The sequence below is a fragment of the Electrophorus electricus genome, chromosome 3 (genome assembly GCF_041902795.1).
Source record: "Electrophorus electricus isolate QZ-2024a chromosome 3, ASM4190279v1, whole genome shotgun sequence".
Taxonomy (NCBI): domain Eukaryota; kingdom Metazoa; phylum Chordata; class Actinopteri; order Gymnotiformes; family Gymnotidae; genus Electrophorus; species Electrophorus electricus.
In genome coordinates, this window is record NC_137499.1 from 9,318,055 (window position 1) to 9,344,060 (window position 26,006).

Below are 26,006 nucleotides of genomic sequence, written 5' to 3' on the forward strand. Positions count from 1 at the left end.
ACTGTAGAGACAGAGCTGCACTGTCTCACTGAAAATAAAACATTCAGCCAAATATGGCAAATTTACTTCACAACATTTGAGATGATCCACACCAACTTCAAGTCTCTACCTAACGCTGACAAACTGCCCGTCTTGTTGGGAGAAAAGAAAGCAGAGTTTTAGATGGGTCGTCTCTATCTTCCTGCCACAACATGAGGGACACACACACACACACACACACACACACATGTGCACGCACACACAAACACACACACATACACACACATACACACTCACACACACACACACACACACACACACACACACACACACACACACACACTGTATTGCCCTGTTTGTAATTATTTATTTCTTCCTCCTTACTTTCACCTGATTATCTTTCTCATCTTGACTTTAGATATTATTTAATGCCAACTGCAGTTCTTTTTTTCTTAATTTCCGTAATATGCGTGAGCCCAGTAAAGAGTGCTCTGTGTCCTGGCAGGGGTGTGTGTGTGTGTGCATGTGTGTGTGTGTGTGTGTGTGTGTGAGAGAGAGAGAGAGAGAGAGAAAGAGAGAGAGAGAGAGAGAGAGAGAGAGAGAGAGAGACTCCAGTGTCCTGGCTGGTTCATAATGGAATCTCACAGAAACTGAACATCAGTACATGTAGGTATGACATATTAGAGTACAACTGCAGGGGAAGCCTGTACACCTGTTCGCCTGTTCGCCTGCTCGGCGTGTGCGGACCATTTAGTATCATACAAAATGTCTTACAAATGAGGCCATTGATGCTCAAGTGATTATGTTAAAGATTAAAGCACAACTGCAGGTTTTACCTACAAAATATAATTTGCCTCTGAACCACACCGCTTTACAGTGTAATCAGGAGATAGTATTCAGTGCCGCATGTTAGGAATGGATATCCCTGCTTCTAAATTGGAGGTGTAACCCCAAAGTCCACACCCTGTTATTAGGCAGTGGCGTCAGGAGCCTGCCGCTTTAAGACAGTCCGGTTCCACCGTATTTCGTTAAGGGATTACTGACGCCAAAGCCGCTGGCGTGCGAGCGCGGAATGGAGCTGGTCGTTGTTCTGAGCAATTGCTGAGCTTTCCGTTGGCTAGTGTTACTCCAGCCTGCTGAAGCCCTCACTCTGCCTCCTGAGCAAACCTGGCATGCTTCATTGCATTGCAGAGGACCGACAGAGTTTTGCCTTTCACACGAAGAACGGACTACGCTGAGGTTGCTTCCATGGCGTACGGTGGAGTAAGAGATTACTGAAGTAAGGCCTGGGTAACCGATGGTTTGGGGTTTGTTTGGGGTCCGAGGGGTGTACCCATACGTACACATGCACATTTACCTTTTTTGTTTGGAGCCACGTGTTGAAATGTTTTTCCAGAACTTTCCCTCATCAGCACAGCACTGTAGGATCATACAACTGTCCAGTGCTCCTGTTTACAAGCACAAGATTTTTTGTTTGTTTTTGTTATACATATATTTATATTGTGAAATAAATATCACTGGTGATGACAAGTTATTGGGTTGTTTTTAATTTTTGATATTAGTATTTTAAGTTTGTTATTATCATTATAATAATAATGATTATTATTTTTTGGTTTATATTATGGGGAGGGAGATTGGATTAATTTTTTTTTGTGAGTGAATGAGGGTACTTGAGTCAGAACTATCTTAATTGTCAGAAGAGATATATATATAATATATCATCAATGAGAAGCAAAGAAGAACCAGACTGAAGTTTGTTTAAGACCATAAGCATTGGATCGTAGAGCACTGGAGTAAGGTCATCCTCTCTGATGAGTGCAGTTTTCAGCTTCGTCCAACACCTGGTCGTGTAATGGTTAGATGGAGACCTGGAGAGGCCTACAAGCCAGAGTGTCTCGCATCCACTGTGACATTTGGTGCAGGATCGGTGATGATCTGGGGGTGTTTCAGCAAGGCTGGAATCGGGAAGATTTGTTTTGTGAAGGATATATGAATCGAGCCACTTACAAAACTGTGCTGGAAGACTTGCTTCCTTCTGCTCTGACAATGTTCCCCAACTCTGATGATTGTTTTTTTCAACAGGGCAATGCTCCATGTCACACAGCCAGGTCAATCAAAGTGTGGATAAGGGACCACCAGATCAAAACCCTATCATGGCCAGTCCAATCTCCAGACCTGAACCCCATTAAAAACCTCTGGAATGTGATCAAGAGGAAGCTGGATGGTCACAAGTCATCAATCAAAGCTGAGATCCTGGAATTTGTGTGCCAGGAGTGGCGTAAAGTTCCCCAACAGCAATGTGAAAGCCTGGTGGAAAGCATGCCAAGACGCATGACAGCTGTGATTAAAAATCAGGGTTATTCCACCAAGTATTGATTTCTTGACTCATCCTAAGTTAAAAGATTAGTGCTGTATTGTTTATAAATGAATATGAGCTTGTTTTCTTTGCATTATTTGTGGTGACCATTAGTCATTTAAAAAAAAAAAAAAAAAAAAAAAAAAACATGCTCTAAAATACAATACTTTTATCTGAAATTTGGGAGAAATGTTGCCAGTAGTTTATAGAATAAAACAAAACTTTTCAGCCTGGTCAAACACATACCCATCAATTGTAAACTAGAGAAACTGATCATTTTGTAGTGGTCTCTTATTTTTTTCCAGAGATGTATATGTTTTGTGACTGTGCTTGTATAATCACATATATGTATTAAACAGTATGTGTGTGTGTGTGTGTGTGTGTGTGTGTGTGTGTGTGTGTGTGTGTGTGTGTGTGTGTGTATGTATATGTGTGTGTCTATTGTGCGTGTGTGTGAATATTTTTTCTCTTACATTTATCAGCAGTTTTTTCATTATTAATATTAATAATTATATTAATCACTTTGACAACAGTTCTTAATTACAATTTATGCAAATAAAGCTATTTGAATTATAGAGAATGAGGCAGAGAGAGAGTGTAAGGCAATAAGGGGGTAGAGAGAGAGAGAGAGAGTCCTCAGTGATCTTTTGGCTGCTGGAGACTGAATTATTATTATTATTATTATTATTATTATTATTATTATTATTATTATTATTATTATTATTGCAATCATAATCATATACCAAAGTCATTGTTGAAAAGATTGATGATTTAAAATTTTAATACATTCAAAAAAATCCCTGTGTAAGTATAGTGGCCATATGTTTTCATTAACTTTTAAGACAGTTGGAAGGTCACACTGTATCTGTAGCGAGGTAGACTACGCTGCTCTAATTAAAAACACCGCTGTCTGGAGTTGACAGTGCCAATCCAAGTCCTCCATCTAGTGGCCAAACGTTGTCACTGCAACCCACTTTCTTTCTTTCAGTTTGACTGGTATGTGTGCGTGCTGGGTGTCTATTTGGGCCACACACAGGCTTTTAAAACACTGTGATAGGTTTTATTTTACTGGACTGTGCATAAGCTGAGGCTGAGAAAGAGGGAGAGGTAGTTCTTTAATCAGATGCTGTTGTGTGGATTTTTGTTTAGCCTTAGAACACATAGATGCAAAATATTGGGGACACCAGAGGGTGTGAGTGAGTGAGTGAGTGAGTGCATGCGTGCATGCGTGCATGCGTTCATAAGGGCGAGTGAGTGAGTGAGGTCTTAGAATAGAAGCATTCACACACTGTGCCCAGGGTCATCCCACAGCGCCCCATTTACACCCAACACCCCAAACCAACCCTCCTAAATCTCCCCCAATCTGCTTCTGACTCCTTTATATCCAGATGTCTACCCAGAGTTACTGTGGCACGGAATATCTCAGAATCATTCCAGAAGGAAACACATTTCCCTATATATCAAACTCACAAACACACTCAGTGTAACACATGTACACATTCACTCACCATCAGACATACATGTGCTCCCTCTATGCCCTGCACACACACAGACACACACACACACACAGACACGCACACACACACGCACACACACACCATAAACCCACCTATTCCGCTTCATGTGGGCCTAACCAACCGCACTATTTTAATGAATGTGTGTTTCCAGGTGGAAAAATGTGTCCAGGAGGTGTTCCAGGCATTGACTGATGTTTAAGAGGAACAACTCTATTTTTGTCCAGTCCTACTGCCAACCCCAGTGACCATGCACTGGTGTGTGTTCCCAGTAGTACATACTTCAACACGCCCAGCAAGGTCACTTCCTGGTGCCGCATGAAATAATGTCCCACTGGCAAGTTTAGGCTCAAGAGAAATGGCATATCAATTTGCACATCACCACTCAGCAACAAATCTGCTGGCGGACGATGCGTGCGCTCCTAAATCTACTTTTACAGCCATTCCACTCACAAGATGCCCGTTCGCCCGCCTGCCCCTAGCTGCACTTCCACTCGCTCTGTTTACACTCGAGGGCTCACATGAAACAAAAACTCCCCCCACTCTCGTTGGTTCGGTGAGTTTGAAATGTGCTGTTCACTCGTGTCTGGTCAGTTGCCTGGAGTGCGCATGCTTTCTGAGATGTCTCCGTGTCTGTGGAATGTCAAACTGGAATCAAGATGAGCCTGATTAGAAAGGAAAAAGATGTTTGCACACGCTTGATAACAGCTGCAGAGAAGGCTGTGGTGACGTGTCCGAGGTCATCAGGGAAAAAACGAACACATTTTTACCTTCTAATAGCTTTTACATTTAAACATGTAAACTGAATTCTGAAATATGCACAGCTATCTTTATTTCAGTGGACATCATTTTATTTTCAGTGGAGTTTTAGTTTATTTATAATCTGGTACTATGAATAATACGTCAACAATGCGGAACATAAGTATCTTTTCTGGTGATCTTTTCTTGCTGGACTATACCAGGAGGTGGTAGTGTTGAGTCACATTTTCAGAGTTTAGATTAGTAGTTTGGGGATGTAGGAGGAGCAGCATTTTGGGGTTGAGGTGAATATTTTGAGATTAGGTAGTCAGCAATTTAGAGTAAATATTGGGGTCAGGGGTCAGATGTTTGGGGCTGAAGTGAATCTTTTGAGGTCTGGGGTCAGTAGTTTTGGGTTTTCTGCTGTGCTGCTATATGGATGATGAAGCCTACATTTAGGAGCAGCCTACAGAGATGAACTGGGGACTGGAAACAGAGACGCAGAAGTGCAGAACATCTGTCTTCAGGCTTCATGGTGGTTTTAGGTCTGTATCCTCACACGACTGCCCCTGAGAACCCAAAGGAAAACATGAGTGTCTATATTTGTGTGTGTATCTGTGTGTATGTGTGTGTATGTATCTGTGTGTATTTCTATGTTTGTGTATCTGTGTGTATGTCTGTGTTTGTGTGTGTATTTGGGCGTATGTCTGTGTGTATCTGTGTGTATATCTGTTTGTGTGTCTATCTGTGAGTATGTCTATGTTTGTGTATCTGTGCATATATCCGTGCATTTGTGTGTGTATTTGTGCATGTCTGTCTGTGTGTATCTGTGCGTATGTCTGTTCGTGTGTATCTGTGTGTATGTCTGTGTTTGTGTGTATATTTTTGTGTGTGTATGTTTCTGTGTGTATGTTTGTGTGTGTATCTCTGTATATGTTTGTGTGTGTAGATGTGTGTATGTCTATGTTTGTGTGTGTGTGTATGTCTGTCTCTATGTCTGACTCTAGCAAACACACACACACACACAGATAGCAGATATTCTGTGTGGTGCGTGTCCTCTAGTTCTGTATTCTCAGAGTTAATGTAATACATTTGTTTAGGGAACGGTGATGGAGTTAAATGTGTGTGTGTGTGTGTGTGTGTGTGTGTGTGTGTGTGTGTGTGTGTGTGTGTGTGTGTGTGTTTGTACACACGGGGTGTGAGGTCTGATTGTTAAAGAGCACCTCGTAGTGTAGTTTCCACCTGTGTGTGTGTGTGTGTGAGGTGTGATTGTTAAAGAGCTCCTCGTAGTGTAGTCTCCACCTGTGTGTGTGTGTATGTGTGTGTGTGTGTGTGTGTGTACACACCAGTTGTGAGGTGTGATTGTTAAAGAGCTCCTTGTAGTGTTGTCTCCACCTGTGTGTATGTGTGTGTGTGTGTGTGTGTGTGTGTGTGTGTGTGTGTGTGTGTATACACACCAGGTGTGAGGTGTGATTGTTAAAGAGCTTCTCGTAGTGTAGTCTCGACCTGTGTGTGTGTGTGTGTGTGTTTGTGTACACACCGGGTGTGAGGTGTGATTGTTAAAGAGCTCCTCGTAGTGTAGTCTCCAACTGTGTGTGTGTGTGTGTGTGTGTGTGTGTGTGTGTGAACACAACGGGTGTGAGGTGTGATTGTTAAAGAGCTCCTCGTAGTGTAGTCTCCACCTGTGTGTGTGTGTGTGTGTGTGTGTGTGTGTGTGTGTGCGCACCGGGTGTGAGGTGTGATTGTTAAAGAGCTCCTCGTAGTGTAGTCTCCGCCTGTGTGTGTGTGTGTACACACCGGGTGTGAGGTGTGATTGTTAAAGAGCTCCTCGTAGTGTTGTCTCCACCTGTGTGTATGTCTGTGTGTGTGTGTGTGTGTGTGTGTGTGTATACACACCAGGTGTGAGGTGTGATTGTTAAAGAGCTTCTCGTAGTGTAGTCTCCACCTGTGTGTGTGTGTGTGTGTGTGTGTGTGTGTGTGTGTATACACACCAGGTGTGAGGTGTGGTTGTTAAAAAGCTCCTCGTAGTGTAGTCTCCACCTGTGTGTGTGTGTGTACACACCGGGTGTGAGGTGTGATTGTTAAAGAGCTCCTCGTAGTGTAGTCTCCACCTGTGTGTGTGTGTGTGTACACACCGGCTGTGAGGTGTGATTGTTAAAGAGCTCCTCGTAGTGTTGTCTCCACCTGTCCGCCTCCATCTGCAGATCCACCATCGCATCCACCTCCCAACTACAACAGGGAGAAAGAGGAATTCCCAAAGAAAAACTAGAGTTTAGACAAAGCACAAACGCTACCAGTGGCTGATGGGCTGTGTGTCTGACAAGCTGCAGTGCATCATGGGTTGTGCAGCTGCCCTGTAGCAGTACATTGTGGGTTGTGTCTGCCCTCCTGCATTGCATTGTGGGTGGTGTATCAGACCTGTCGCAGTGTTGGGGAGTGCTGTCTTCTTTAACAGTCTTAGAGCTGGAGTTCTTCTGGAGTCCTGCTAGCTCTACCTGTAACCTGTTCACCTGAAGAAGCAGAGCCTCCTTCTCATCAGACAGACAGTCCTTAAATCTACACACACACACACACACACACACACACACACACACACACACACACACACAAGCAAAATCAGACATCACCCATGACCTTTCAGTCAAATGTATTCTTTTGCACCAGATGCTTTCAGAGACTTTCATAAACTTTGATCATCTCAGTCTGTTCTTGGCCTGATTAAAGTTTGAACCCAAATAAGTTTGACTGTTTGGGAAAACTTCAGAATACCCCCATTACCCCCCACTCACATTGGTACACTCTGAACACCCCCATTATCCCACTTACATTGGTACACACTAAACACCCCCATTAGCCCACTCACATTGGTATACTCTAAACATCCCCATTACCCCACTCACTTTGGTACATTCACATTTGGGGTAATGGGGGTGTTTAGAGAGTACCAATGTGAGAGCCAACTGCCAAAATTCGAATGTTAGCTTGTGTTGTAATAGTACTGAAGGCACCAGGGCAGTACAGGAATCATCTAAGCTTCGGCGGATCTGTGTTATGTATTTGTGCCACTGGTGCATGGGCAGTGGTAGCTCAGTGGTTAAACTACTTGATTTGTAATGGGAAGGTTGTTTGTTCAAGCCCCACCACTGCCAAGTTGCCACTGATGGGCCCCTGAGCAAGACCTTTAACCCTCAATTACTCAAGTTTTACTCAGTCATAATTGTAAGTCAAGTAAATGTAAATGCTTTTCCAGTGGAAGAAGAGCATGTAGCTGGCAGGTCTGGTTGTGCACTCCTGCTAAAAAATAAAAAGATAAAAGCTAAATGTATGGGCAGTTTTAAAATGGTGCGTTATCTTTCAGCGGAGTCTCTAACCCTAAGCAATGCACTTGCCCACACACACAGACAGACAGAAACCCAAACAAGCATGCAGACAGGCATTCTTCTTTAGCAGCACCTCTTGACGCAGCACATCCAGTGCCGCTGCTGTTCACAGAGCCACTCGAACTGCTCAGCCATTTCCTTCAGCTTATGCAGGCTTCCTGCGTTCTCCTGTTGCAGTCTCTCCACGGTCCTCTGGTGGGCGCTGTCCTGCTCTCTCAGCTCCCCCATCAAGGACGCATGGGCTTTCTGCAGCTCTTGCAGTTCACGTGACTTGCTGACCAATCAGAAAGCAAAACAATTCAAATTAATCAGCAAAATTGATTACCGGATTATTCAGGGATGACGCATGCATCGAAACTGTTGTGCAGCTTCAGAGCTTCGAAAAACTTCCAACCTGGTCAGCTGACTTTCCAGATCTTCCACTTGCTCGGCCTTGAGCTGGGCCTCCACACGGAGCTCTGTCTGCAGACCTCCTGCCTTCTTGTCTGTGCGATGGGCCTCCTGGTGCAGCTCTTCCACCAGGCCCTGCAGCTGTGTTTCTGAGGTCTGGAGTTTCTGCAGGTCAGAGCTAACCTGCTCCAGCTGGAACGTCAACAGAGACACCTCCGTGGAGCTCTCCTCGGTCAGGAAGACAAGCCGCTGCTGTAGGAACTGTACCAACCCCTACAGAACACACACACACACTCAGCAAATATTCACATACGAATAACAAGTAAAAATATTCTCACTCATCAGCACAACACACACTCATTAACCAGCCCACCGTAAACTTAACAAATGGCACAAAAGCACATTCAACACCCAAAAAACACATACACACATACGCATACTCATATACACACATATTGCAACCAAAATACACACTGTAGCTTTTAACTGTTTTCGGCACTTCAGTATACCACTCTGCACAAAGCAGCCCAGACTAGGCCTATGTTCATGCCATAACATGCACGCATATTCAGTTCAGCTCTTTAAGCCTCTTTAAGAAGCGCAGCCCACACTTCTGTATGGCCCAAACCCAGTAACATTTACTGCCTATACCTTACTGCAGAACAGGACTAAGCACATCACAAGCACATGCCAAGCAGGATGTACAGGTCGATCACTAAACCCCGCGGGACCCATGTGTAAATCACCAAACCCCATGTGTAAATCACCAAACCCCGCGGGACCCACATGTCGATCACGAATCCGGTCAGGGGGGTAGCTCATGGTAAGGTGTGTAGCCACTCTTCTGTCTGGGTTTGTGTAGTTACACTTCTGTCTGGGTTTGTGTAGTTACTCTTCTGTTTGGGTTTGTGTAGTTACTCTTCTGTCTGGGTTTGTGTAGTTACACTTCTGTCTGGGTTTGTGTAGTTACTCTTCTGTCTGGGTTTGTGTAGTTACACTTCTGTCTGGGTTTGTGTAGTTACTCTTCTGTCTGGGTTTGTGTAGTTACTCTTCTGTTTGGGTTTGTGTAGTTACTCTTCTGTCTGGGTTTGTGTAGTTACTCTTCTGTCTGGGTTTGTGTAGTTACTCTTCTGTTTGGGTTTGTGTAGTTACTCTTCTGTCTGGGTTTGTGTAGTTACACTTCTGTCTGGGTTTGTGTAGTTACTCTTCTGTCTGGGTTTGTGTAGTTACTCTTCTGTTTGGGTTTGTGTAGTTACACTTCTGTCTGGGTTTGTGTAGTTATTGTGCAGATACACTATAATACTTTAATTTCAGAAGATACAATGGAACACAGTAAATAACAAGTATACCAATTAAATTAACAGTGAACACAAATAACTCCAATAAGGTTGTAAAGAAATAGAGTGACACCCCAAAGCCAGTGGCCCAGAAAGCATGGAGCAGGGAGGGTAGGTACCCGCTGGTGCGCGAGGGCATCAAGCAGCTGCTCGTGTTTGAGATGCAGGTCCTGACATGTGTGTTCCTTCTGACAGAGCTGCAGGGAGCAGGACTCCAGCTCAGCCTGCAGAGTTCGCTGCCTCTCTCTGGAGACCACACACTCTCTCTCCAGAGCTGCTACACACACACACACACACACAGGATAAAACAAAACATGAGTTAAGTGTGTGTAGATTTCTTAAACTAAACAAGAATGGTGTAACTTAAAGAAACACAAAAATTACTGCATACAGAAAAGAGCAAAACGGAAGCACACTTGTATTTGCACAACAGCAAGTTGAATAAAACGTACGTTTCCAAATAGATTTACACAGAGGTAAAGATGAACACACACACACACAGGTAAAGATGAACACACACACACACACACAGTAGTAAAGATGAACACACACACACACACACACACACACACACAGAGGTAAAGATGAACACACACACACACACACACAGTAGTAAAGATGAACACACACACACACACACACAGGTAAAGATGTACAGATACACATACACAGTAGTAAAGATGAACACACACACACACACACAGTAGTAAAGATGAACACACACACACACAGGTAAAGATGTACACATACACATACACACAGTAGTAAAGATGAACACACACACACACACACACAGTAGTAAAGATGAACACACACACACACACACACACACACAGAGGTAAAGATGAACACACACACACACACACACACAGTAGTAAAGATGAACACACACACACACACACAGGTAAAGATGTACAGATACACATACACAGTAGTAAAGATGAACACACACACACACACAGTAGTAAAGATGAACACACACACACACAGGTAAAGATGTACACATACACATACACACAGTAGTAAAGATGAACACACACACACAGTAGTAAAGATGAACACACACACACACACACACACACACAGGTAAAGATGTACACATACACATACACAGTAGTAAAGATGAACACACACACACACAGAGGTAAAGATGTACACACACACACACACACACACACACAGAGGTAAAGATGTACACACACACACACACACACATACAGTGGTAAAGATGCATACACACACACACACACACACACAGAGGTAAAGATGTACACATACACATACACAGTAGTAAAGATGTACACACACACACACACACTGTAGTAAAGATGTACACATACACTACACAGACAAACACACAGTGGGAAAAATATACAGACACACATAAACAAACACACAGTGGTAAAGATGTACAACATACACACACACACACCATAAACAAACACACAGTGGTAAAGATGTACAACATACACACACACACACAACATAAACACACACTGTAGTAAAGATGTACACAGACACACACTCAGCGGTAAAGATGTGTAATTCATTCCAGGTGAGCTGTGTTTTCTCAGCTGTGTACCCTTGTTAAACGTGCAACCTTATGACCTTCCACCTTTCCACCTTCCAGAAAGGACACAAACAGGCTTGAGAGCATCTTATTTAACCCTCTATGACAACACATCCATTAAAATCCAGATTTATTACCACTAAGGACAACGCTAACCAGCAGAGAGTAGGTTGTTTTTCCAAACCAGGCATGTCCAAACCTTTTATCTTTAACCTTTATCCAAGAGTGATGTGTGTGGCGCACCAAAAGTGGCTCAAATGTGCAAAACTATACTGATATTTGAAGTGTGTGGGTTACAAACTGAGTCCTGAGAGCATCGTATGTCATAGCGAAGGCAGAGAACATCAACCGCACCCAGGGCCCACAGACATGTCTTCCAGACAGGGGGAGGTCTCCATCACACTATCCCCACTCATCACACCAGGGTCACACCTTCATCCAGGGTCACACCCATGGCCCGTACGATTGATTCACACTGGGACTTGCACCATCTCCTCACAGCATGGGGGCTCATTAGCGTCGGGTCCACTCGACCCCTGGTCCTGCAGACGGTAAACGTGTGCTCCAACCCTCAGGCCACAGCAACCAGAAACAAGTTTAACCTTCCTGAGTGACAATCTTAGTCACATATTTATTCATAGTTTCGTTTTGTTTTTTTACTTTCCTCTCTCAACACAGGCGTAAAATAACCTCGACCGGAACAGACTACTGAGGACAAACAGTAACATTATCTTGAGTTTTATGGCGATCTATGAGCTGTGGTTATGTGTATTTCTTAATCTTGTTCCAATCTCTTACCAAACACCACTCATTTTCGTCTTTAACATTACCAATCTGGAATATGTTAAAAATCTCGTTTCAGTTCTAATGTATACAAATAAACAGCATAAAATATAAATTCAATGTCAATGGCACCATACGTTCATTGTATTAAAATTGTGTAATGGAAAAACGCTAATCGTGGTCTGGTGTGAAAGTATTTAGTAATGGTGATCTGGTGTTAAAGTGTTTGGTAATAGTGGTCTGGTGTGGTAACGGTGGTGTGGTGTTTGAGCCGTCAGACGTGCAGGAATAGGCCCTGCTTACCGTTCTCGTGCACCAGGCGATTACACTTGGCTGTGAGGTACTGGATCTGGCTGAAGTCCTCATCTCTGTGTGCCCTGAAAAACCTCCTCATTACCGAGATCGTACTCCTCTTTCTCTTCTTTTGCCCCACACTCTTCTCTGTCTTTCACTCAGGTAATCTACTTTTGCCGTGGTCTGGGCTGCATATTTCCTGCTGGCCTCGGGCTGTCAAACACACACCCCTGCATCCCCGTGTCTGTTTAATCATTGCTGATATTACTGCCTGGTGTCCGCCCAGCAATAGCCAGGGCCTGCTTGCTCCACTCAACCACTCGTTATCCTTTAACTATGCATATTCTAGAAGGTTTGTGCAAATGTATAATCTGATTATAGCAAGAAGATTCCAGTAGGGCACGTCATAACAAGCAGCTGCTCCATTTATTCCTCCCCCATACAGGAATGTCTAGAAACCAGAGCCTACAGATCATGCGCTACTAGACACACAGATTTATTTACATTTACAGCATTTAGCTGATGCTTTTATCCAAAGCGACTTACAATTGACTGAGTACAACTTGAGCAATTGAGGGTTAAGGGCCTTGCTCAGGGGCCCAACAGTGGCAATTTAGCAGTGGTGGGGCTTTAACCAGCAACCTTCCAACTACAAGTCAAGTTCCGTAACCACTGAGCTACCACTGTAGATAGGCCCAATCTCGATGACATTTTGACCCGACGGTCAGTTCAAACAAACAAAAAAAGTTTTCATTCTCACCAACTTTCTTGCCAGATTTGCAAACAGATAGCATCACATCATTAAAAGATTTAAAAGGCTTGTATGTAAGGTTTATTTTTAGTGTTTCTGTTTGAAAGACTACTGAAGGAAAAGTTCTTTAGACCTCTTTAGACAGGTTTCATTATCCACGGAGAAGCCAAGTAGCCGCAGGTGGATGTGTGCCGAGTGCTTGGCACAGAGCGCTAAAGCAATAAAGCTGCTCCACTAATTCATGCACGAGATTAAGTATACGTGTATTTGCCTGACAGCAAGTTGAATAAAACTGAAGATACAAATAGATTTGCACAGCAATAAACATTGCATACTAAACCGCAGTTGAGTTGGAAAGCAATAGTCTTATCAGTCTTATCCATTTGCCAAGTTCACTTTATGAGAGAGAGAGAGAGAGAGAGATTAAAGATAATCTTTGGTTTACAGTACTTTTGGGAAACCAGCCCAGGTTATTTAGAACATGTTTATGTCGAAACCAGAGACCCCCACACACCCCCGCAGGCAACAATGGTAGAGGACACACTCCTAAATCCACAACAAGCTCTGTCACTCAACAGGAATCTGATACACACAAAGTCCAGTACAACACAAGTCCAGGATTCGTTCAAAAATTGTATTTATTAAAAATGGAAAGAAAGAAAGAGAGAGAGAGAGGGAGAGAGAGAGAGCAAAAAACAGTAGAAAGAAAGAACCAGATTACATACTGTCACACAGCTTCTAGTTAAAGAACAACACTTCTGTGGCCCTTTGGAACTTGATTTGATTCGAACGGCCGACTCTCGACAATCCCGATTCCGTTCAAACGACTCTGAAACACTCCGCTCTTCTCAGACACCTTTTGAATCGCTTCCGGATTCCTTCTCTGCCTGGCCTGACCCTTTCAATACACTTCCACTCAACTAACCAATGCTACCTCTATCAAAACCAAGACAAGTAGGGGCTAGCATTATGCAATCATACAACATACAAGTCAAGGAGAATTACAACTGTAGCCTAGCTGTACGTGAACGTTAATTCACTGTTTTGTGTTAGCTGGATATTAGAAATCTGGCACTGGGATATCGTGCTTGACTTGCTTGCACATGGTCTGTCTTTTTACAACTGTATGATAAATATATTAAATAATTTATCCATGTACAATCGATCCTGTTGTACACTACACAAATGCTACACTCCAGGTAAATAACTAAGGTAGGAACGAATAAAAACATTAAAATGAATAACATACAAAACAATGTAACCATATTGTCAGTGCTTCTGCTTATACAGTGTAAAACTGAGATTGTGACATTTCACCTTCAGTTCAGGACAATGACATTAAACTACAGCAGGAGACCTTTAGGGAGGGACGTGGTCTCCCATCCACACTAGGTGGAGAGCACGGTGGTACAAACACGTCACCACTAAACCCATAACACTTACGTTTCAAGGTTGCACTACATCAGCGGGGATTAAGGGAATTTCCCGAGGCCCTGTTCAAAGCTCAGCACTGGCGGCAGGACACGCGGCCAGTAGAGCTGCCTGTGCCATGGAAAAGCATTGCAGTCACTTTGTGGTGTGAAGGTGGCAGCCCAGAGTACATTCGAGTTCAATGCGACAGCACTATACCCATAGCCAAGAAGACAGCAAACATTGCATCATACATTATCCTTTAAAAAGAGGCCGTTCACTCTAGCGTCTGGCCAAAGCTAACGTTACAGAGGCTGCAGGGCCAGTGGGCTCGGGGCGCGCGGGGTCAGAGACACGGCCCTCCCGCGCCTCCTTCTCCTGCTCTTTGGGTGCTAGTGGAGTAATGTTTCAACAGGAATCTTTCAGGACGTGAGCTGCCGGAGGGAAGGCTCACTTCTGAAGAGTTTCCTGATGACAGCGGATGCTACGCTGCTGATGAGCTGCGAGTAGCCGTGGGAAAGCACATGCACAAGCCGCCAAACCAATAAACAAATGAACAAATAAATAAAAACAGGACAACGTTCTGAGGTCAGACTGATCCCAGCAAGAAATTATTGCACTGATTTCTTGTCAATATAAATGGGCAGTCACTATAAATAATAAAATGTAATAAAAACAATAACAACAACAAGAGTCATAATCAGAATGTACAGTATGTAATAAAAACAGCCATCTCTCCGCAGATCCGTTTTACCACTGCTGCCAGCTGAAGTCGTCGTTGGAGCCAAAGACGAGGAAGAAGCCCAGGATAGTGCCGAAGATAACGATGTTTCCCGTCAGAACGAGAGCACATGCCCCCCACTGGATCTGGACACACAAACATGAATTATTCAGTCAACAAATGGCACTGAGCACACTTTCCATCTGTTACCACATGGGAGAAAACTGGAAGGACAAAAGGCAGAGGAATCGTTACCATATGTTCCGTGTCAGAGAGCAATCGACAAATCCGCCAGCTTGTTTGGTGCAAGCTCAGAGAGCTTGGTTAAAAGACTAGCCCTGGTTAAAATGAGATCCCAAGTAACAAATGTGCCGGGCCGTGCGGTCGGGAACTTCAGAAGCGTTTCTAGCGCCGACGGTTTACCGGGGACACGCGCACCTGGAGCCCCGCGGATCCGCCCAGCTCAGCTGTCCCGACGTCAGGGCTGTTGGTCCTGTTTGAGTATCTGAGCAAGGCGGATCGGGCTGGGGTCGGACCTTGGCTCTACAAGGCGGAACACTCGCGGCGCAGCGCGAGGACGGCGGCTGCGCGGAGGTCGGCTCAGCGGGCCTGTCTGCCATGTCGTCATTAGCTAACTGTCACAAGTGGTTTTATTGGTGCCTGACATTTACACTCCCCGAATGGAATTACTTTTAATTCACTTTAACATCACGTGAGAGCTTGCTATGTTCGTCACATTACCGTCAGTAATAACTGTGTTCGTAGGTTAGGTGACTTGTAGGTAGTTTGCCGTTAGCTATATCCAAATCTAGTGTCACAGAGGTGCCCAGTGCCGCAAGGAGAGGGAAAAGGACACACAGGTAGACACCCACATCCAGGTTCGTGTGAGGTAAGGACACGTTCACGAAATACAGGAAGCAGCATTTACCACATCAGCACGTGCAAATATGACAGGGAGCCCAAAGGCTGACACCACGATCCCAGTGGTGAGGAAAATGGCCAGCTCTTTGCAGGCATTACTAGTCGAGTCAGTGTCGTCCACCACCCGTCGAGAGACGCAGTAAGGGATAGGAGACAGGATGTAGAAAAAGAGCAGAAAGAGAGGCCAGTATTCACTAGAGAGAGAGAGAGAAAGACAGACACAATCACCCACAAACACAACAATAAACAACAGAGTTTACTATCATTAACTAACTTTTACATTAACTACAGTAATGATTTCAGATTTGAGGTAAATATCTTTTAAAAAAATATGACACTCACATGGCATGACAAAAATTCGATCCTACATTACTCACTTGTAGACAGGCAGGGCACAGCCAAGCATCAGAAACATGAGGCCAATGGCTCCACCAAATGAAAGACTGATAAGGGCTGTAAATGAACAGTAACCAGATTAGTATGCTGCATCTCCCTAGGTGGGGAACACAAACCAATAGCCCTGCTTCCACAGGGGATGCTGGCTGCAGTGTTGGCTTGCTTTGACTTGTCTTTTTTGGGATCCAAGTTTAGATCCAGTTAAGCATAATGACCTGTTCCTGGTGATTTCAGGCAAGCGTTTTCTGTAATCTGACATGACGGATTTGGCTCATTGGCTAATTACCGCCACTTCCTGGGTTAAAGCAGCATCCTCAGCACTGGGGGACATATGGGGTCTCGGGAGCATTCATACGATCAACCATATCACAACAGATCATATGATCAACACTAGCTGGGCCATGTAAAGCCAGCTAATAACAAACGAGTAACGTTAGTAACGTTAAACTCATCACTGTCGTTATCACTCCTCCGTGTCGCCTAGTCGGACCGTAGGCTGAATAATAAAATGCCGCGTATGATATCATTTTAGTCAGTTAATGCGTTAGTTAACTAATGGGGTTCGTTTCCAGTACCCACAAATGAACTGAAAAAAGATTTTACCAGCTGCGAGTTGGCCTGTCTGGGTAGCTAACCTAGCTAGCAACATTAGCTAACCGTTAGGAAACTAGCAGGCAAAAGCCTGCAGTCTCTCACCTAAATCAACAACGCAGCCGTGCGCTTGACATAACAGACAACGCATGGACACAGCTAATAAATATCGTCTTCCTCACCTTTAATACCAGCCATTGTTTTAGGACATTAAAGGGCTGAATGTTAGATAGAGCTGCGGTCTTCAGCAGTGTCGCGCACCAACACAGCAGAAAGAAACGCAAGGTGCAGAATCGCGGTTGAGCAACAGACGATCTTAATGTCATAGTCACGAGAAACTTCCTCTGAGACATGATGTGTAGATCGTACATTTACGAAAATAAAAAAACCACTGATCTTCACTTTATATGCGTGAAGAACTTCCGGTAAGACATGATTTGGAGATCGCCTATTTACGTAAACGCCTGCGTAATCAAACTGCGCGTGTGGTAGTCGAGTTAAAAATAATAATAAAGTCTCTTTTCTCAAACTCACTCTAGCTAGCGTTGATAACCACTGCGGAATTATACATTTCTGTCGTACTAATAAATGTCGCTGATCGTTTTCTTTTTTTATGTTAAATGTTCTCAGGTTTCTCCACCGTGGTTCCGGTTTATTCTACATTGTTTACAGAGATGGCGGAGATGAAGACTTGCACTCTGGACTGTTTCCCAGAAAACATTTTAATTGATATTTTATCTTACTTAAACATCCGAGAACTAGTTCGCAACGGCAGGTACACAAAGACCTCCAGGACCTTTACGACGCTTTAAATCCCAAACACTTTTATTGACGAAGTTGTCTTCTTGTTATATGATGGAAGACTGTATTTGTAACGCTTGTGTGAAATGTTGTTTTCTGCTCTGATGTTTGGTGAAGCGTAGGTTGTCTGCTTCTGTCCGTACTCTCCCATCTGAGCTCTAGCTTTATGACCACCTCCGTGAAAAGAAGTGAAAGCCAGCATTTCTGCTCCGGAAGGACCAGATTACTGACCACATTTCAGAAGTAGCTAGATATATGATCAGTAGGGTTAACGATAGCGATGACCCAGGGTAACTTACTTTCGTTATATCCATGTGTAGGGTATGCAGGCGCTGGAGGCGTTTGGTTAAAGACCAGAGACTCTGGCGCACTGTAGACCTTTCAACATGGAAAGGGGTAAGACCATGTGTTTGTATTGTATTTATGTATTTATAAGGGGTAAGACCAAGTATTTGTATCGTATTTAGCTATTTATAAGGGGTAAGACCAAGTATTTGTATCGTATTTATGTATTAATTTGGGGTAAGGCCACACATTTGTAGCATGTTGATGCTGTCATATTTGTGCTGTTTGTGAATGAGTAATGTTCTTATTTAGCTAAACCATTTTAATATCTCACACTGTCTCAGTTGTTCCCCTTTCTAAAAGCTGTATTGTCTTGCTCTCTTCTGATTTGTGACAAGTCCTGCTGTATATCTGTTGTTGACAAACCCCATCAAGTGTATCCTGTATGAATGTGCAGTATATGAAAATCTGGCCGGTTTTCCTGAAACCACACGAACACTCTTTTGTAAGGGTGGTGTGTGTGCCCCAGTGTGTTCCAATGGTTGGCCTTTCGGCAGTTTGAAATTATCCACAGCAGTCAGTATAATGATGTTGATATACCTGCTCACTAATTCTTTAGTGAGATGTCGGTAGGGTATCTAGTTACTTTATGTCACTATGTAAAGTGAGAACTAATGTTTACATGGCAAAGCATCTGTTAAATGCAGCCCAGGTGACTGTTGTGGTTGCGGGTCTGATTGATTGTGTGATTGTGTTTAAGGTGACAACCCGTATACTGTGGGTGTTATTGCGCCAGTACCTGGGCCATGGTCTGCGTTCCCTGCGTCTGCGTGGTTTGCTGCTGTCTGCACGTGGTGGTGCTTTCCTGTCTGAGCCTTGGCTGCAGGCTCTGACCTCCAAATGCCCCCGCCTGAGCCGACTCTCTCTGCTGCACACGGACCTGCGCGGCTTGCGAAGCTGCTCTCTAATGCCCCCTACCTTACAGGTCCTGGAACTGCATGGTTGTGAACTCCCGCCTGGGTTCTTTACTCAGAGTCCCTCTGGAGCGTCTGAGCCGGCCTGCCACCAGGCAACTGCAGCCAATCCAAAAAGTGCAGGAAACAAACAGCTAACTCCCTCCTCCCCCGGCATCGGCATAAAAACTCTGATTTTAGACAATGTGCCATCGTTCACCAACCAGCACCTGCAAAGCCTGAGCTCCTGGGGGCAGCTGACCCGGCTGGAGCTTCGCGACCTGATCCGGGTGACGGCAGCGGGTCTGAGGGGCTGCGCCCCCCCCGGCCTGAGGTCCCTCTCCCACCTCAAGCACCTGGAGATGGACACGTGGAGCCGGCAGCAGATGGCGGCGCTGGGTCTGGGTGAGGGCTGGGCTGGGCTGGAGGGCCTGGGGCTCGGGGGGCGGGAGGTGAGCCCCGGCATGCTCTGCCTCAGCCGTCTGCCTGACCTGCGCTGGCTGCGTCTGCGCGGCTGCAGGCTGACGGAGATGATGGTCCTGCGCAGCTGCCGCTCGCTGAAGGAGCTGCGCCAGCTGGAGTTCTGGCAGGTGGAGTTTGAGACGGAGCGCGGAGGCGAGTTGGAGGGGGGCGCGGAGGAGGGGCAAGACGGAGGAGAAGAGAGAGAAGAAGGCGAGAGAGAGGAAAGGAGCGACAACGACCCCGTGCCGAACCTCAGGCGATCGCTGGCCACCCTGCTGCCCAAGTGTAGTGTGTTGTTTACACAGTGCACCGTGACCTCAAACCAGGACTGACGCACACGCCGTCTGACACAGACGCTCAGCGCTCTAGTGCACAAATGATGACATATACAGAAACAACACCAAGTAGTTTACTGTAGACTTGGATCTGGAACAGTGTGGGCCATTTTACCATCTGAAGACTAATCCCACACCAGGATTACAATTAACCTTGTATAGTGGCTAGACAGCTAGACTTAACACCTAAAATGAGCCTTCAGCCAAAATGTTTACAAGCATAAAGTTGTGCGCAGTACATGCTGGTTTTTAAATGACTCAGATGCTAGAATAAAACAATGGAATCTGGCGTGTGTGTGATCTGGTGGTTATAACATGAGTGCCATTACTTCAGCTGTATTAATGAAAGAGTCTTTAGCGTTCTCATTTTATAATCATAAACAAAGATTTTACAGTTAATAACAGTTTTTCATGTTCTGTAATATTCAGGACTTTTTTTTAAATAAAAGCTAGTACAGTAGTATAAAAGCTAGGTTGATAATCTAGGTTGTCTGAGGGTGGACCAGCAGTGGCATATGGCCAGGGGTACCATCAGGGCGCTTTGGCCCAAATGGACAAAAATATCACCAAATTTTCTAATAATTCACTTAATGTTTTAGTAATGTTTTTTATGGCCCCTGTCTGTCAGGCCATTAGTCATCCTAATCCAGGCCCCTAGCATGGTGCCCCTGTGTACAGCCAGGGGTGCTAACCTTAAGGAGCGGACCCGTATCTGCTTTCTATCTGGGGAATGTTTTGGTAGATTAGGAAGTAAAACAGAATTGGGGTTCTGTTTACATTTAAATGAGATCTCATCACACTGGGGATGCGTTTTAGGGAGTACGGCCAGAGTCTGTCCAGATACAATCCGGAAATGAACGTCTGTTAACACAAGCTGCAAGTGGGTCCTTAGGACAGGAATGTAACTTTTAAACAGTATCTCAAAAATACTCCAATTTGAATGTGTTCACCCAATACAAAAGGTAGGATATATTCAGATGGAGAGCGCTACTCTTCTGAAATACACGGTGAACTTTCCACCTACCAGACCTTTCTTCTGCCCTGATGCTGAGCTGTACAGAGTCACCAGTCTCAGACAACCAGAAAGAGCAACCTCTATGGATACATGGCAGATAAAACCAATAGAAATGTACGAGTGTGTTATATATGTTGAATTTCCTGTTTATCGGTTACCAAAGGAAGGGGGTCACTGTCTCCTGTGGAAACCTAGTGCAAATTGCTTGGTTTTGGGTACAATTAATTGTAGGTCATGGCTTTTACACCAATACACAAGGATACGGACTGCACTTCTGTAAGATTTCTCATCATTGCTGGAGATCATGCCCACTACTGTCATGTACAGGTGTTGATGGCCAGAGACCTGAAAACCTGTGTGTGCAGTATGGTCACCTGTCCCCTCTTCTGCAGGATTTGAAGGACTCACTGTCAGTACTTTACATTATTATTAAATCATGGATTAAAAATCTGTGACTCAGAAATGTTTTCATTGCAGCATCCTTCATAAATCGATGCTCTTTGTGAGTCACGTGTTCCCTCAGGGAAAAGGAATTATGTCTGTTTCCAACATCTTTGAAAAGCAATGAAATCATTTTTGCCTATTTGCTCTCCTTCCTCATGTTGCTTAAATTAAGTTTTTAACACACCCCACCATACAAACACCGACAATGCTATTATTGCTATTGGGAATATCACACATTCACAATGAAATGAATGCAACAAGATATATTTTACTAACTTGGCATTATTTAGAACTCCTTAACTGGTACAGAAAGACATTTAAGCAAATATGGAATTCCCACTGTGTTCTAGGTTTGTCACGACTAGCGTCTGTCAGGTTGTAGGTTTGCTGCAGTGTTCCAGACAGCTTTGTGTCACTGCCTCTGTGATTGATGATTTGAACATGGTCCATTCTGACTCAGTGTCCCACCTATACATGGCCCTTGGCAGAAGTATTGTTGGAGGTGACATAGATTAACATAGACTCTCTTCCAGGTATGTCCATTGTTCCTAACATAGATTGTCCTCCAGGTATGTCCATTGTTCCTAACATAGATTCTCGTCCAGGTATTTCCATGGTCCCTAACATAGACTCTCCTCCAGGTATGTCCATTGTTCCTATCATAGACTCTTGTCCAGGTATCTCCATTGCTCCTCACACAGGTACTGAAGTCCCCCAGGACTCAGTAGGAGGCACTCTCTCAAGCACATGCCTCACCTTCTTCAAGGAGACAGAAAGCACTGAACTGCTATTTGATGCATACACACACTCACACTGTCAAGAGTTTTCCTCTCTGAGAATTGTAGCCTCACTGAGGGAACCCTCTTGTCTACCAGGATAAACTCCAACTGCATGGCCCTCAGCCTGGGAATTGTGGGTATCCCGACCCCTGCCTGTCTCTCCTGGGGGAACTTCGGATTAGAAGAGACATCATCCCCTGGAGCCCCTACTGTATGTGGATGTAGGTCTGACTCTTATGTAGTCCACACCTATCCATCTCACACACTAACTCAGGCACCGTCCCTGCTATAAAACTGAAGTTGGGTAGGTGGATCTATAGCTTCCTGATGGGCAGGCCATAACTAGTGAGGATGTGACACTAATGCCCCCACCATTACACTGATTATTTATTTACTTGTCTTTGATTCTTGTAAATTTTCCAGAATTGAAAACCGAAACCACGTGTAACTGCAACTGTCCGAAAAACACTGACGTGAGATGATTTTCCAAGAGGATGACGGAGAACAATTCTTCATAATCCTAGAATCTTTATAGAATAAGAGTCTAGCAGCGTGTCTGCTGTGTCCCGAAGCTGTTCTCCATTCCAGAGGGCGGCGGTGCGTGAGCGGCACGGACGCTCTTCGCCCTCCAAAACGACGCCGAAGAAACCGTTACTGTGGTAACGCTGGTTTTGGACATTCCCAGTTAGTTACCAATGGGAAGCTTTCTGTCTTCGAAAGATACTTAAACGTGGCCTACGTTTATTTAAAAAAAACTGGAGTAAGTAGCTGGCTAGTTCACACTAGCCTCGGACTTCACGCGATGTCGGTGATGAGCAGCCTCGTGCCGGCTCGGTTTCTGGCTCTCGCTGCGCACCTCGTTATTGTCGTCACCATCTTCTGGTCGCGGGTATAACGTCTCCCTGCTTATTTACGGCGGCGTGAATATGTCGAGTTGCATTTGTGGTCACGGTTCAGCTTTGTTCCTCAGACGGTTCTGCTGTGCGTTACAGGAGAACAACGTTAGAGCAAGCTTGCCGCTGGACTTCACGGAAGAACAACACAGGACCGAGGACACGCGGTACAAACGCACGTCTTACTCGACTTGCTGGTGTTAGGAGGGGTGAAGGAACTCATCTCTCTCTCTCTCTCTCTCTCTCTCTCTCTCTCTCTCTCTCTCTCTCTCTCTCTCTCTCTCTCTCTCAGGCTTGTTATTGGTCTCTCTGTCACCGTATGTCTGTTTCTTGTTGAGCTGGTTGGATTCTTCTCTGGAGTGTCCATGTTCAACAGTAACCAAAGCCTGCTGTGTATCCTTACTGCTTGCACACACAAAACCTTCTCTTCATCAGATAAGAACACCTGCTTTTTCACTGAATGTGTCGTCATATCTATCCAAAGGTATAATGTTTAGGTTACATGCTCCTTTGTTTAGCCAGTATGACACTCACGCCACCATATTATGCCCCACATAATTCCTCCACTGTATGGACAGGCTGGTATATTGACACTCATTTGATCAAAAAGGTATATGTAAAACATTCTATACAATACCACGTATTACATGGTGCATTAAGATCCCTAATGTCCTCAAGTCCTGTAAGGCTACAATATGTTTGGTTGCTCCTCTTGACCACCCAGCTGTGGCATCTCACTGCAGTGCATCGGTCAGTCTCTCCTTCTTCGTTTTCCAGCAGTGGGAGTGTTGGACCTACTGGCTCGTGTTCGGCCCCTGCAGGTCAGTGCTGCTCCTATTACATTGGGTTGACCATAGCTGAGGTACTGAGTTGAGTATTAAGCTTACCAATACCACCATAAAGGAGACGGTGAAAACATTTATCTGAAGCTTTTCTTTGGGCTGTCCAAAGAGGAGGTAAATAAGCCCAAGACACCTCCAGAAATCTCAACAGTGAGGTCTGGTGTCCCAGCCCCACACCCCTCCAAGATCACTTTTAAGCTCACTTACCAAACCTCACACTGGCCTCCCTGGTGACTAAGGCCACACCCAGACTCACTGACACCATTAATGCATGCCCAGTGCCAATGATACCATCTGGAACTACCATATTACACAATGACACAACACAACCCACTCACTGGCCCAGTTCTGCATGTACCTAAAAAAAACCTAAAATACATCAGTCATTCCACCTTCATGCTACATTTCCCCAGCTTTTCTGTGCTCTCCTCAGCCACAGCTACTCACTAGACCATTCAGCTTCTTCTGATAACTCCCATCACATCTTCACCTTCAGTTTATGGCCTCTAAAACCAAACTGGACTAACACCCAACTGTGCAACTGTACTGCTTTTTCCTTTCAAAAGCTTTTCCACTACCTCTTCAAATGGAATTGTTAACTCTGTAAAATTATCTCTCTGTTTACTTTCAGAGTACAACACCATGTCCGGCCTCAGCGTAGTTAACGCAATACACCGTACCTGTAGTTTTCACCTACGTCCACTAGCAGTTTACAATCTCACACCAATCTCACCCCAATCTCATACCCTACGCTGTCTCTCACTCGAAAACACTGCCCCTCATGCACAAACCTAATTGCTCTATTATTGTGACTGTTAGACAAGGACTTTAACCAATACACACTTATTATCAAATTAACATGGTAAAGAGCCAAGCACCTCATTAATACAGCACCTATACCGACCTGATAAAACATGCTTCAGCATGCCAACCACTGTACATAATTCACAACTAGGTAGCTAAATACGTGCTTAATTAATGCTGCCACTGTGTTTCTCTATTTGACATTATAAGTTATAAATTATATTTTAAATGATAATTATTTAAATAATTGTTTCTTTGATTTTTTTTGGGGGGGGGGTTGTGACGTACTAAAATAATTATGATTCTGAATTTAATTGCATTGAATTTTTTTTTCATTTTCATTGACTACTTTTGCACTGCTCACAAGTGAATTAAGTACTTGTGGTAGCAGAAGGTCGTGCTAAATATGCATATTGAATTATTTTGTATACCACATTATGCACTGTAAATGCTGTTTCTTAGACAGTAAAAATATCAAATCATCAGACAGTTAAATTCACATGGGTGCTCTGTGTGTGCAGTAGTGGTAAAATATAATGAAATGGTACTCTCCCTCTCTCTCTCTCTCCCTCTCTCTCCCCCAGCGTGATTCCTACACTTTGTGAGCTGGTTCAGATGATTGCTGTGCTTGGACTGAAAAAGAAGCCAGTGTGAATGTCCTTCTCCTGCCATGTCCCATCCCTAAGACACGGACAGCAGCACGCTGATCCCACCACACCCGTTCTGCTCTATTACAGCAGGTCCACATGATGAGCTTCCCAAAGTCTAGTGCTCAGACATTGGCTTTATGGATTAAATGTAAGGTTTTGCAGAGGGATTTAAGTTCTAATGAGGTGCCATATGAAAGGACACACTGTCAGTCAGGTTCTCTGCATCATTTTTGACTATTTTAGTACTGTGAGAAAAACTGGTCATAGGACTCGTCATAAATGTTGAGAAACCAGAACCGTAATCCAGTACTGTTGGTATACCTTGCTCAGTCTTTTGATATCTGCGTGCCTACTAGAGCAGAGAATCTCACAATGTAAAAATAATTTAAAATTCTGTTCTGAGATTTTTACCTGAGAGATTTGGAACTATTGATTTGTACATAATTTTCTTATGCATAATTAAAAGATTTAAGGTTGTTTTTTTTAGCTTTTTTTTTAGCATTTGTCACAGTGGCACACAGAAGCATACAATAAAAAGAAATATGGCAAACAACAACATTAGTGATAGTGTACTTTTGCTGTTCCTGCTGCTGAAATATAGTTTCCTTTCCT

The 26,006-nt window shown here is 44.2% G+C and overlaps 4 protein-coding genes and 1 long non-coding RNA gene across 8 annotated transcripts; 3 read left to right on the forward strand and 2 right to left on the reverse strand.

Moving 5' to 3' along the window:
* Positions 1–784: 784 nt before the first annotated feature.
* On the forward strand, positions 785–2,706 carry LOC145656933 (uncharacterized). Its single transcript, XR_014122580.1, has 2 exons — positions 785–1,258; positions 2,062–2,706. It is a non-coding gene; the product is annotated as an uncharacterized LOC145656933 (long non-coding RNA).
* Positions 2,707–4,664: 1,958 nt separating this feature from the next.
* LOC113585561 (uncharacterized) lies at positions 4,665–12,734 on the reverse strand. 2 transcript variants are annotated; one of them, XM_027023119.3, is made up of 7 exons: positions 12,351–12,734; positions 9,814–9,968; positions 8,362–8,630; positions 8,041–8,241; positions 7,006–7,143; positions 6,723–6,816; positions 4,665–5,156 (listed from the first exon to the last, which is right to left on the reverse strand). In XM_027023119.3, the coding sequence occupies exons 1-7, from the start codon at positions 12,439–12,441 to the stop codon at positions 5,118–5,120; spliced, it is 987 nt and encodes a 328-aa protein (XP_026878920.2). In that variant the 5' UTR covers positions 12,442–12,734; the 3' UTR covers positions 4,665–5,117. The 2 variants fall into 2 exon arrangements, with proteins under 2 accessions (XP_026878920.2, XP_026878919.2); XM_027023118.3 differs by having other exon boundaries at positions 9,814–9,971; positions 12,351–12,728.
* Positions 12,735–13,712: 978 nt separating this feature from the next.
* Positions 13,713–17,435, reverse strand: LOC113585562 (leptin receptor overlapping transcript-like 1). The gene is made up of 4 exons (XM_027023120.3): positions 17,314–17,435; positions 16,522–16,597; positions 16,152–16,338; positions 13,713–15,369 (listed from the first exon to the last, which is right to left on the reverse strand). Exons 1-4 carry the CDS (start codon positions 17,327–17,329, stop codon positions 15,253–15,255), a joined length of 396 nt encoding a protein of 131 aa, XP_026878921.1. The 5' UTR covers positions 17,330–17,435; the 3' UTR covers positions 13,713–15,252.
* Positions 17,436–17,526: 91 nt separating this feature from the next.
* On the forward strand, positions 17,527–20,256 carry LOC113585552 (F-box/LRR-repeat protein 12). 2 transcript variants are annotated; one of them, XM_081710163.1, is made up of 3 exons: positions 17,527–17,906; positions 18,253–18,328; positions 19,203–20,256. In XM_081710163.1, the coding sequence occupies exons 1-3, from the start codon at positions 17,752–17,754 to the stop codon at positions 19,962–19,964; spliced, it is 993 nt and encodes a 330-aa protein (XP_081566289.1). In that variant the 5' UTR covers positions 17,527–17,751; the 3' UTR covers positions 19,965–20,256. The 2 variants fall into 2 exon arrangements, with proteins under 2 accessions (XP_081566289.1, XP_026878909.2); XM_027023108.3 differs by having other exon boundaries at positions 17,542–17,906; positions 18,978–20,256.
* A 1,586-nt stretch (positions 20,257–21,842) lies between these two features.
* tmem107 (transmembrane protein 107) lies at positions 21,843–25,952 on the forward strand. Of its 2 annotated transcripts, none has more exons than XM_027023117.3 (5): positions 21,843–23,094; positions 23,198–23,265; positions 23,391–23,491; positions 23,842–23,919; positions 25,329–25,952. In XM_027023117.3, exons 1-5 carry the CDS (start codon positions 23,008–23,010, stop codon positions 25,331–25,333), a joined length of 339 nt encoding a protein of 112 aa, XP_026878918.2. In that variant the 5' UTR covers positions 21,843–23,007; the 3' UTR covers positions 25,334–25,952. The 2 variants fall into 2 exon arrangements, with proteins under 2 accessions (XP_026878918.2, XP_026878917.1); XM_027023116.3 differs by having other exon boundaries at positions 22,573–23,094; positions 23,823–23,919.
* Positions 25,953–26,006: the final 54 nt, after the last annotated feature.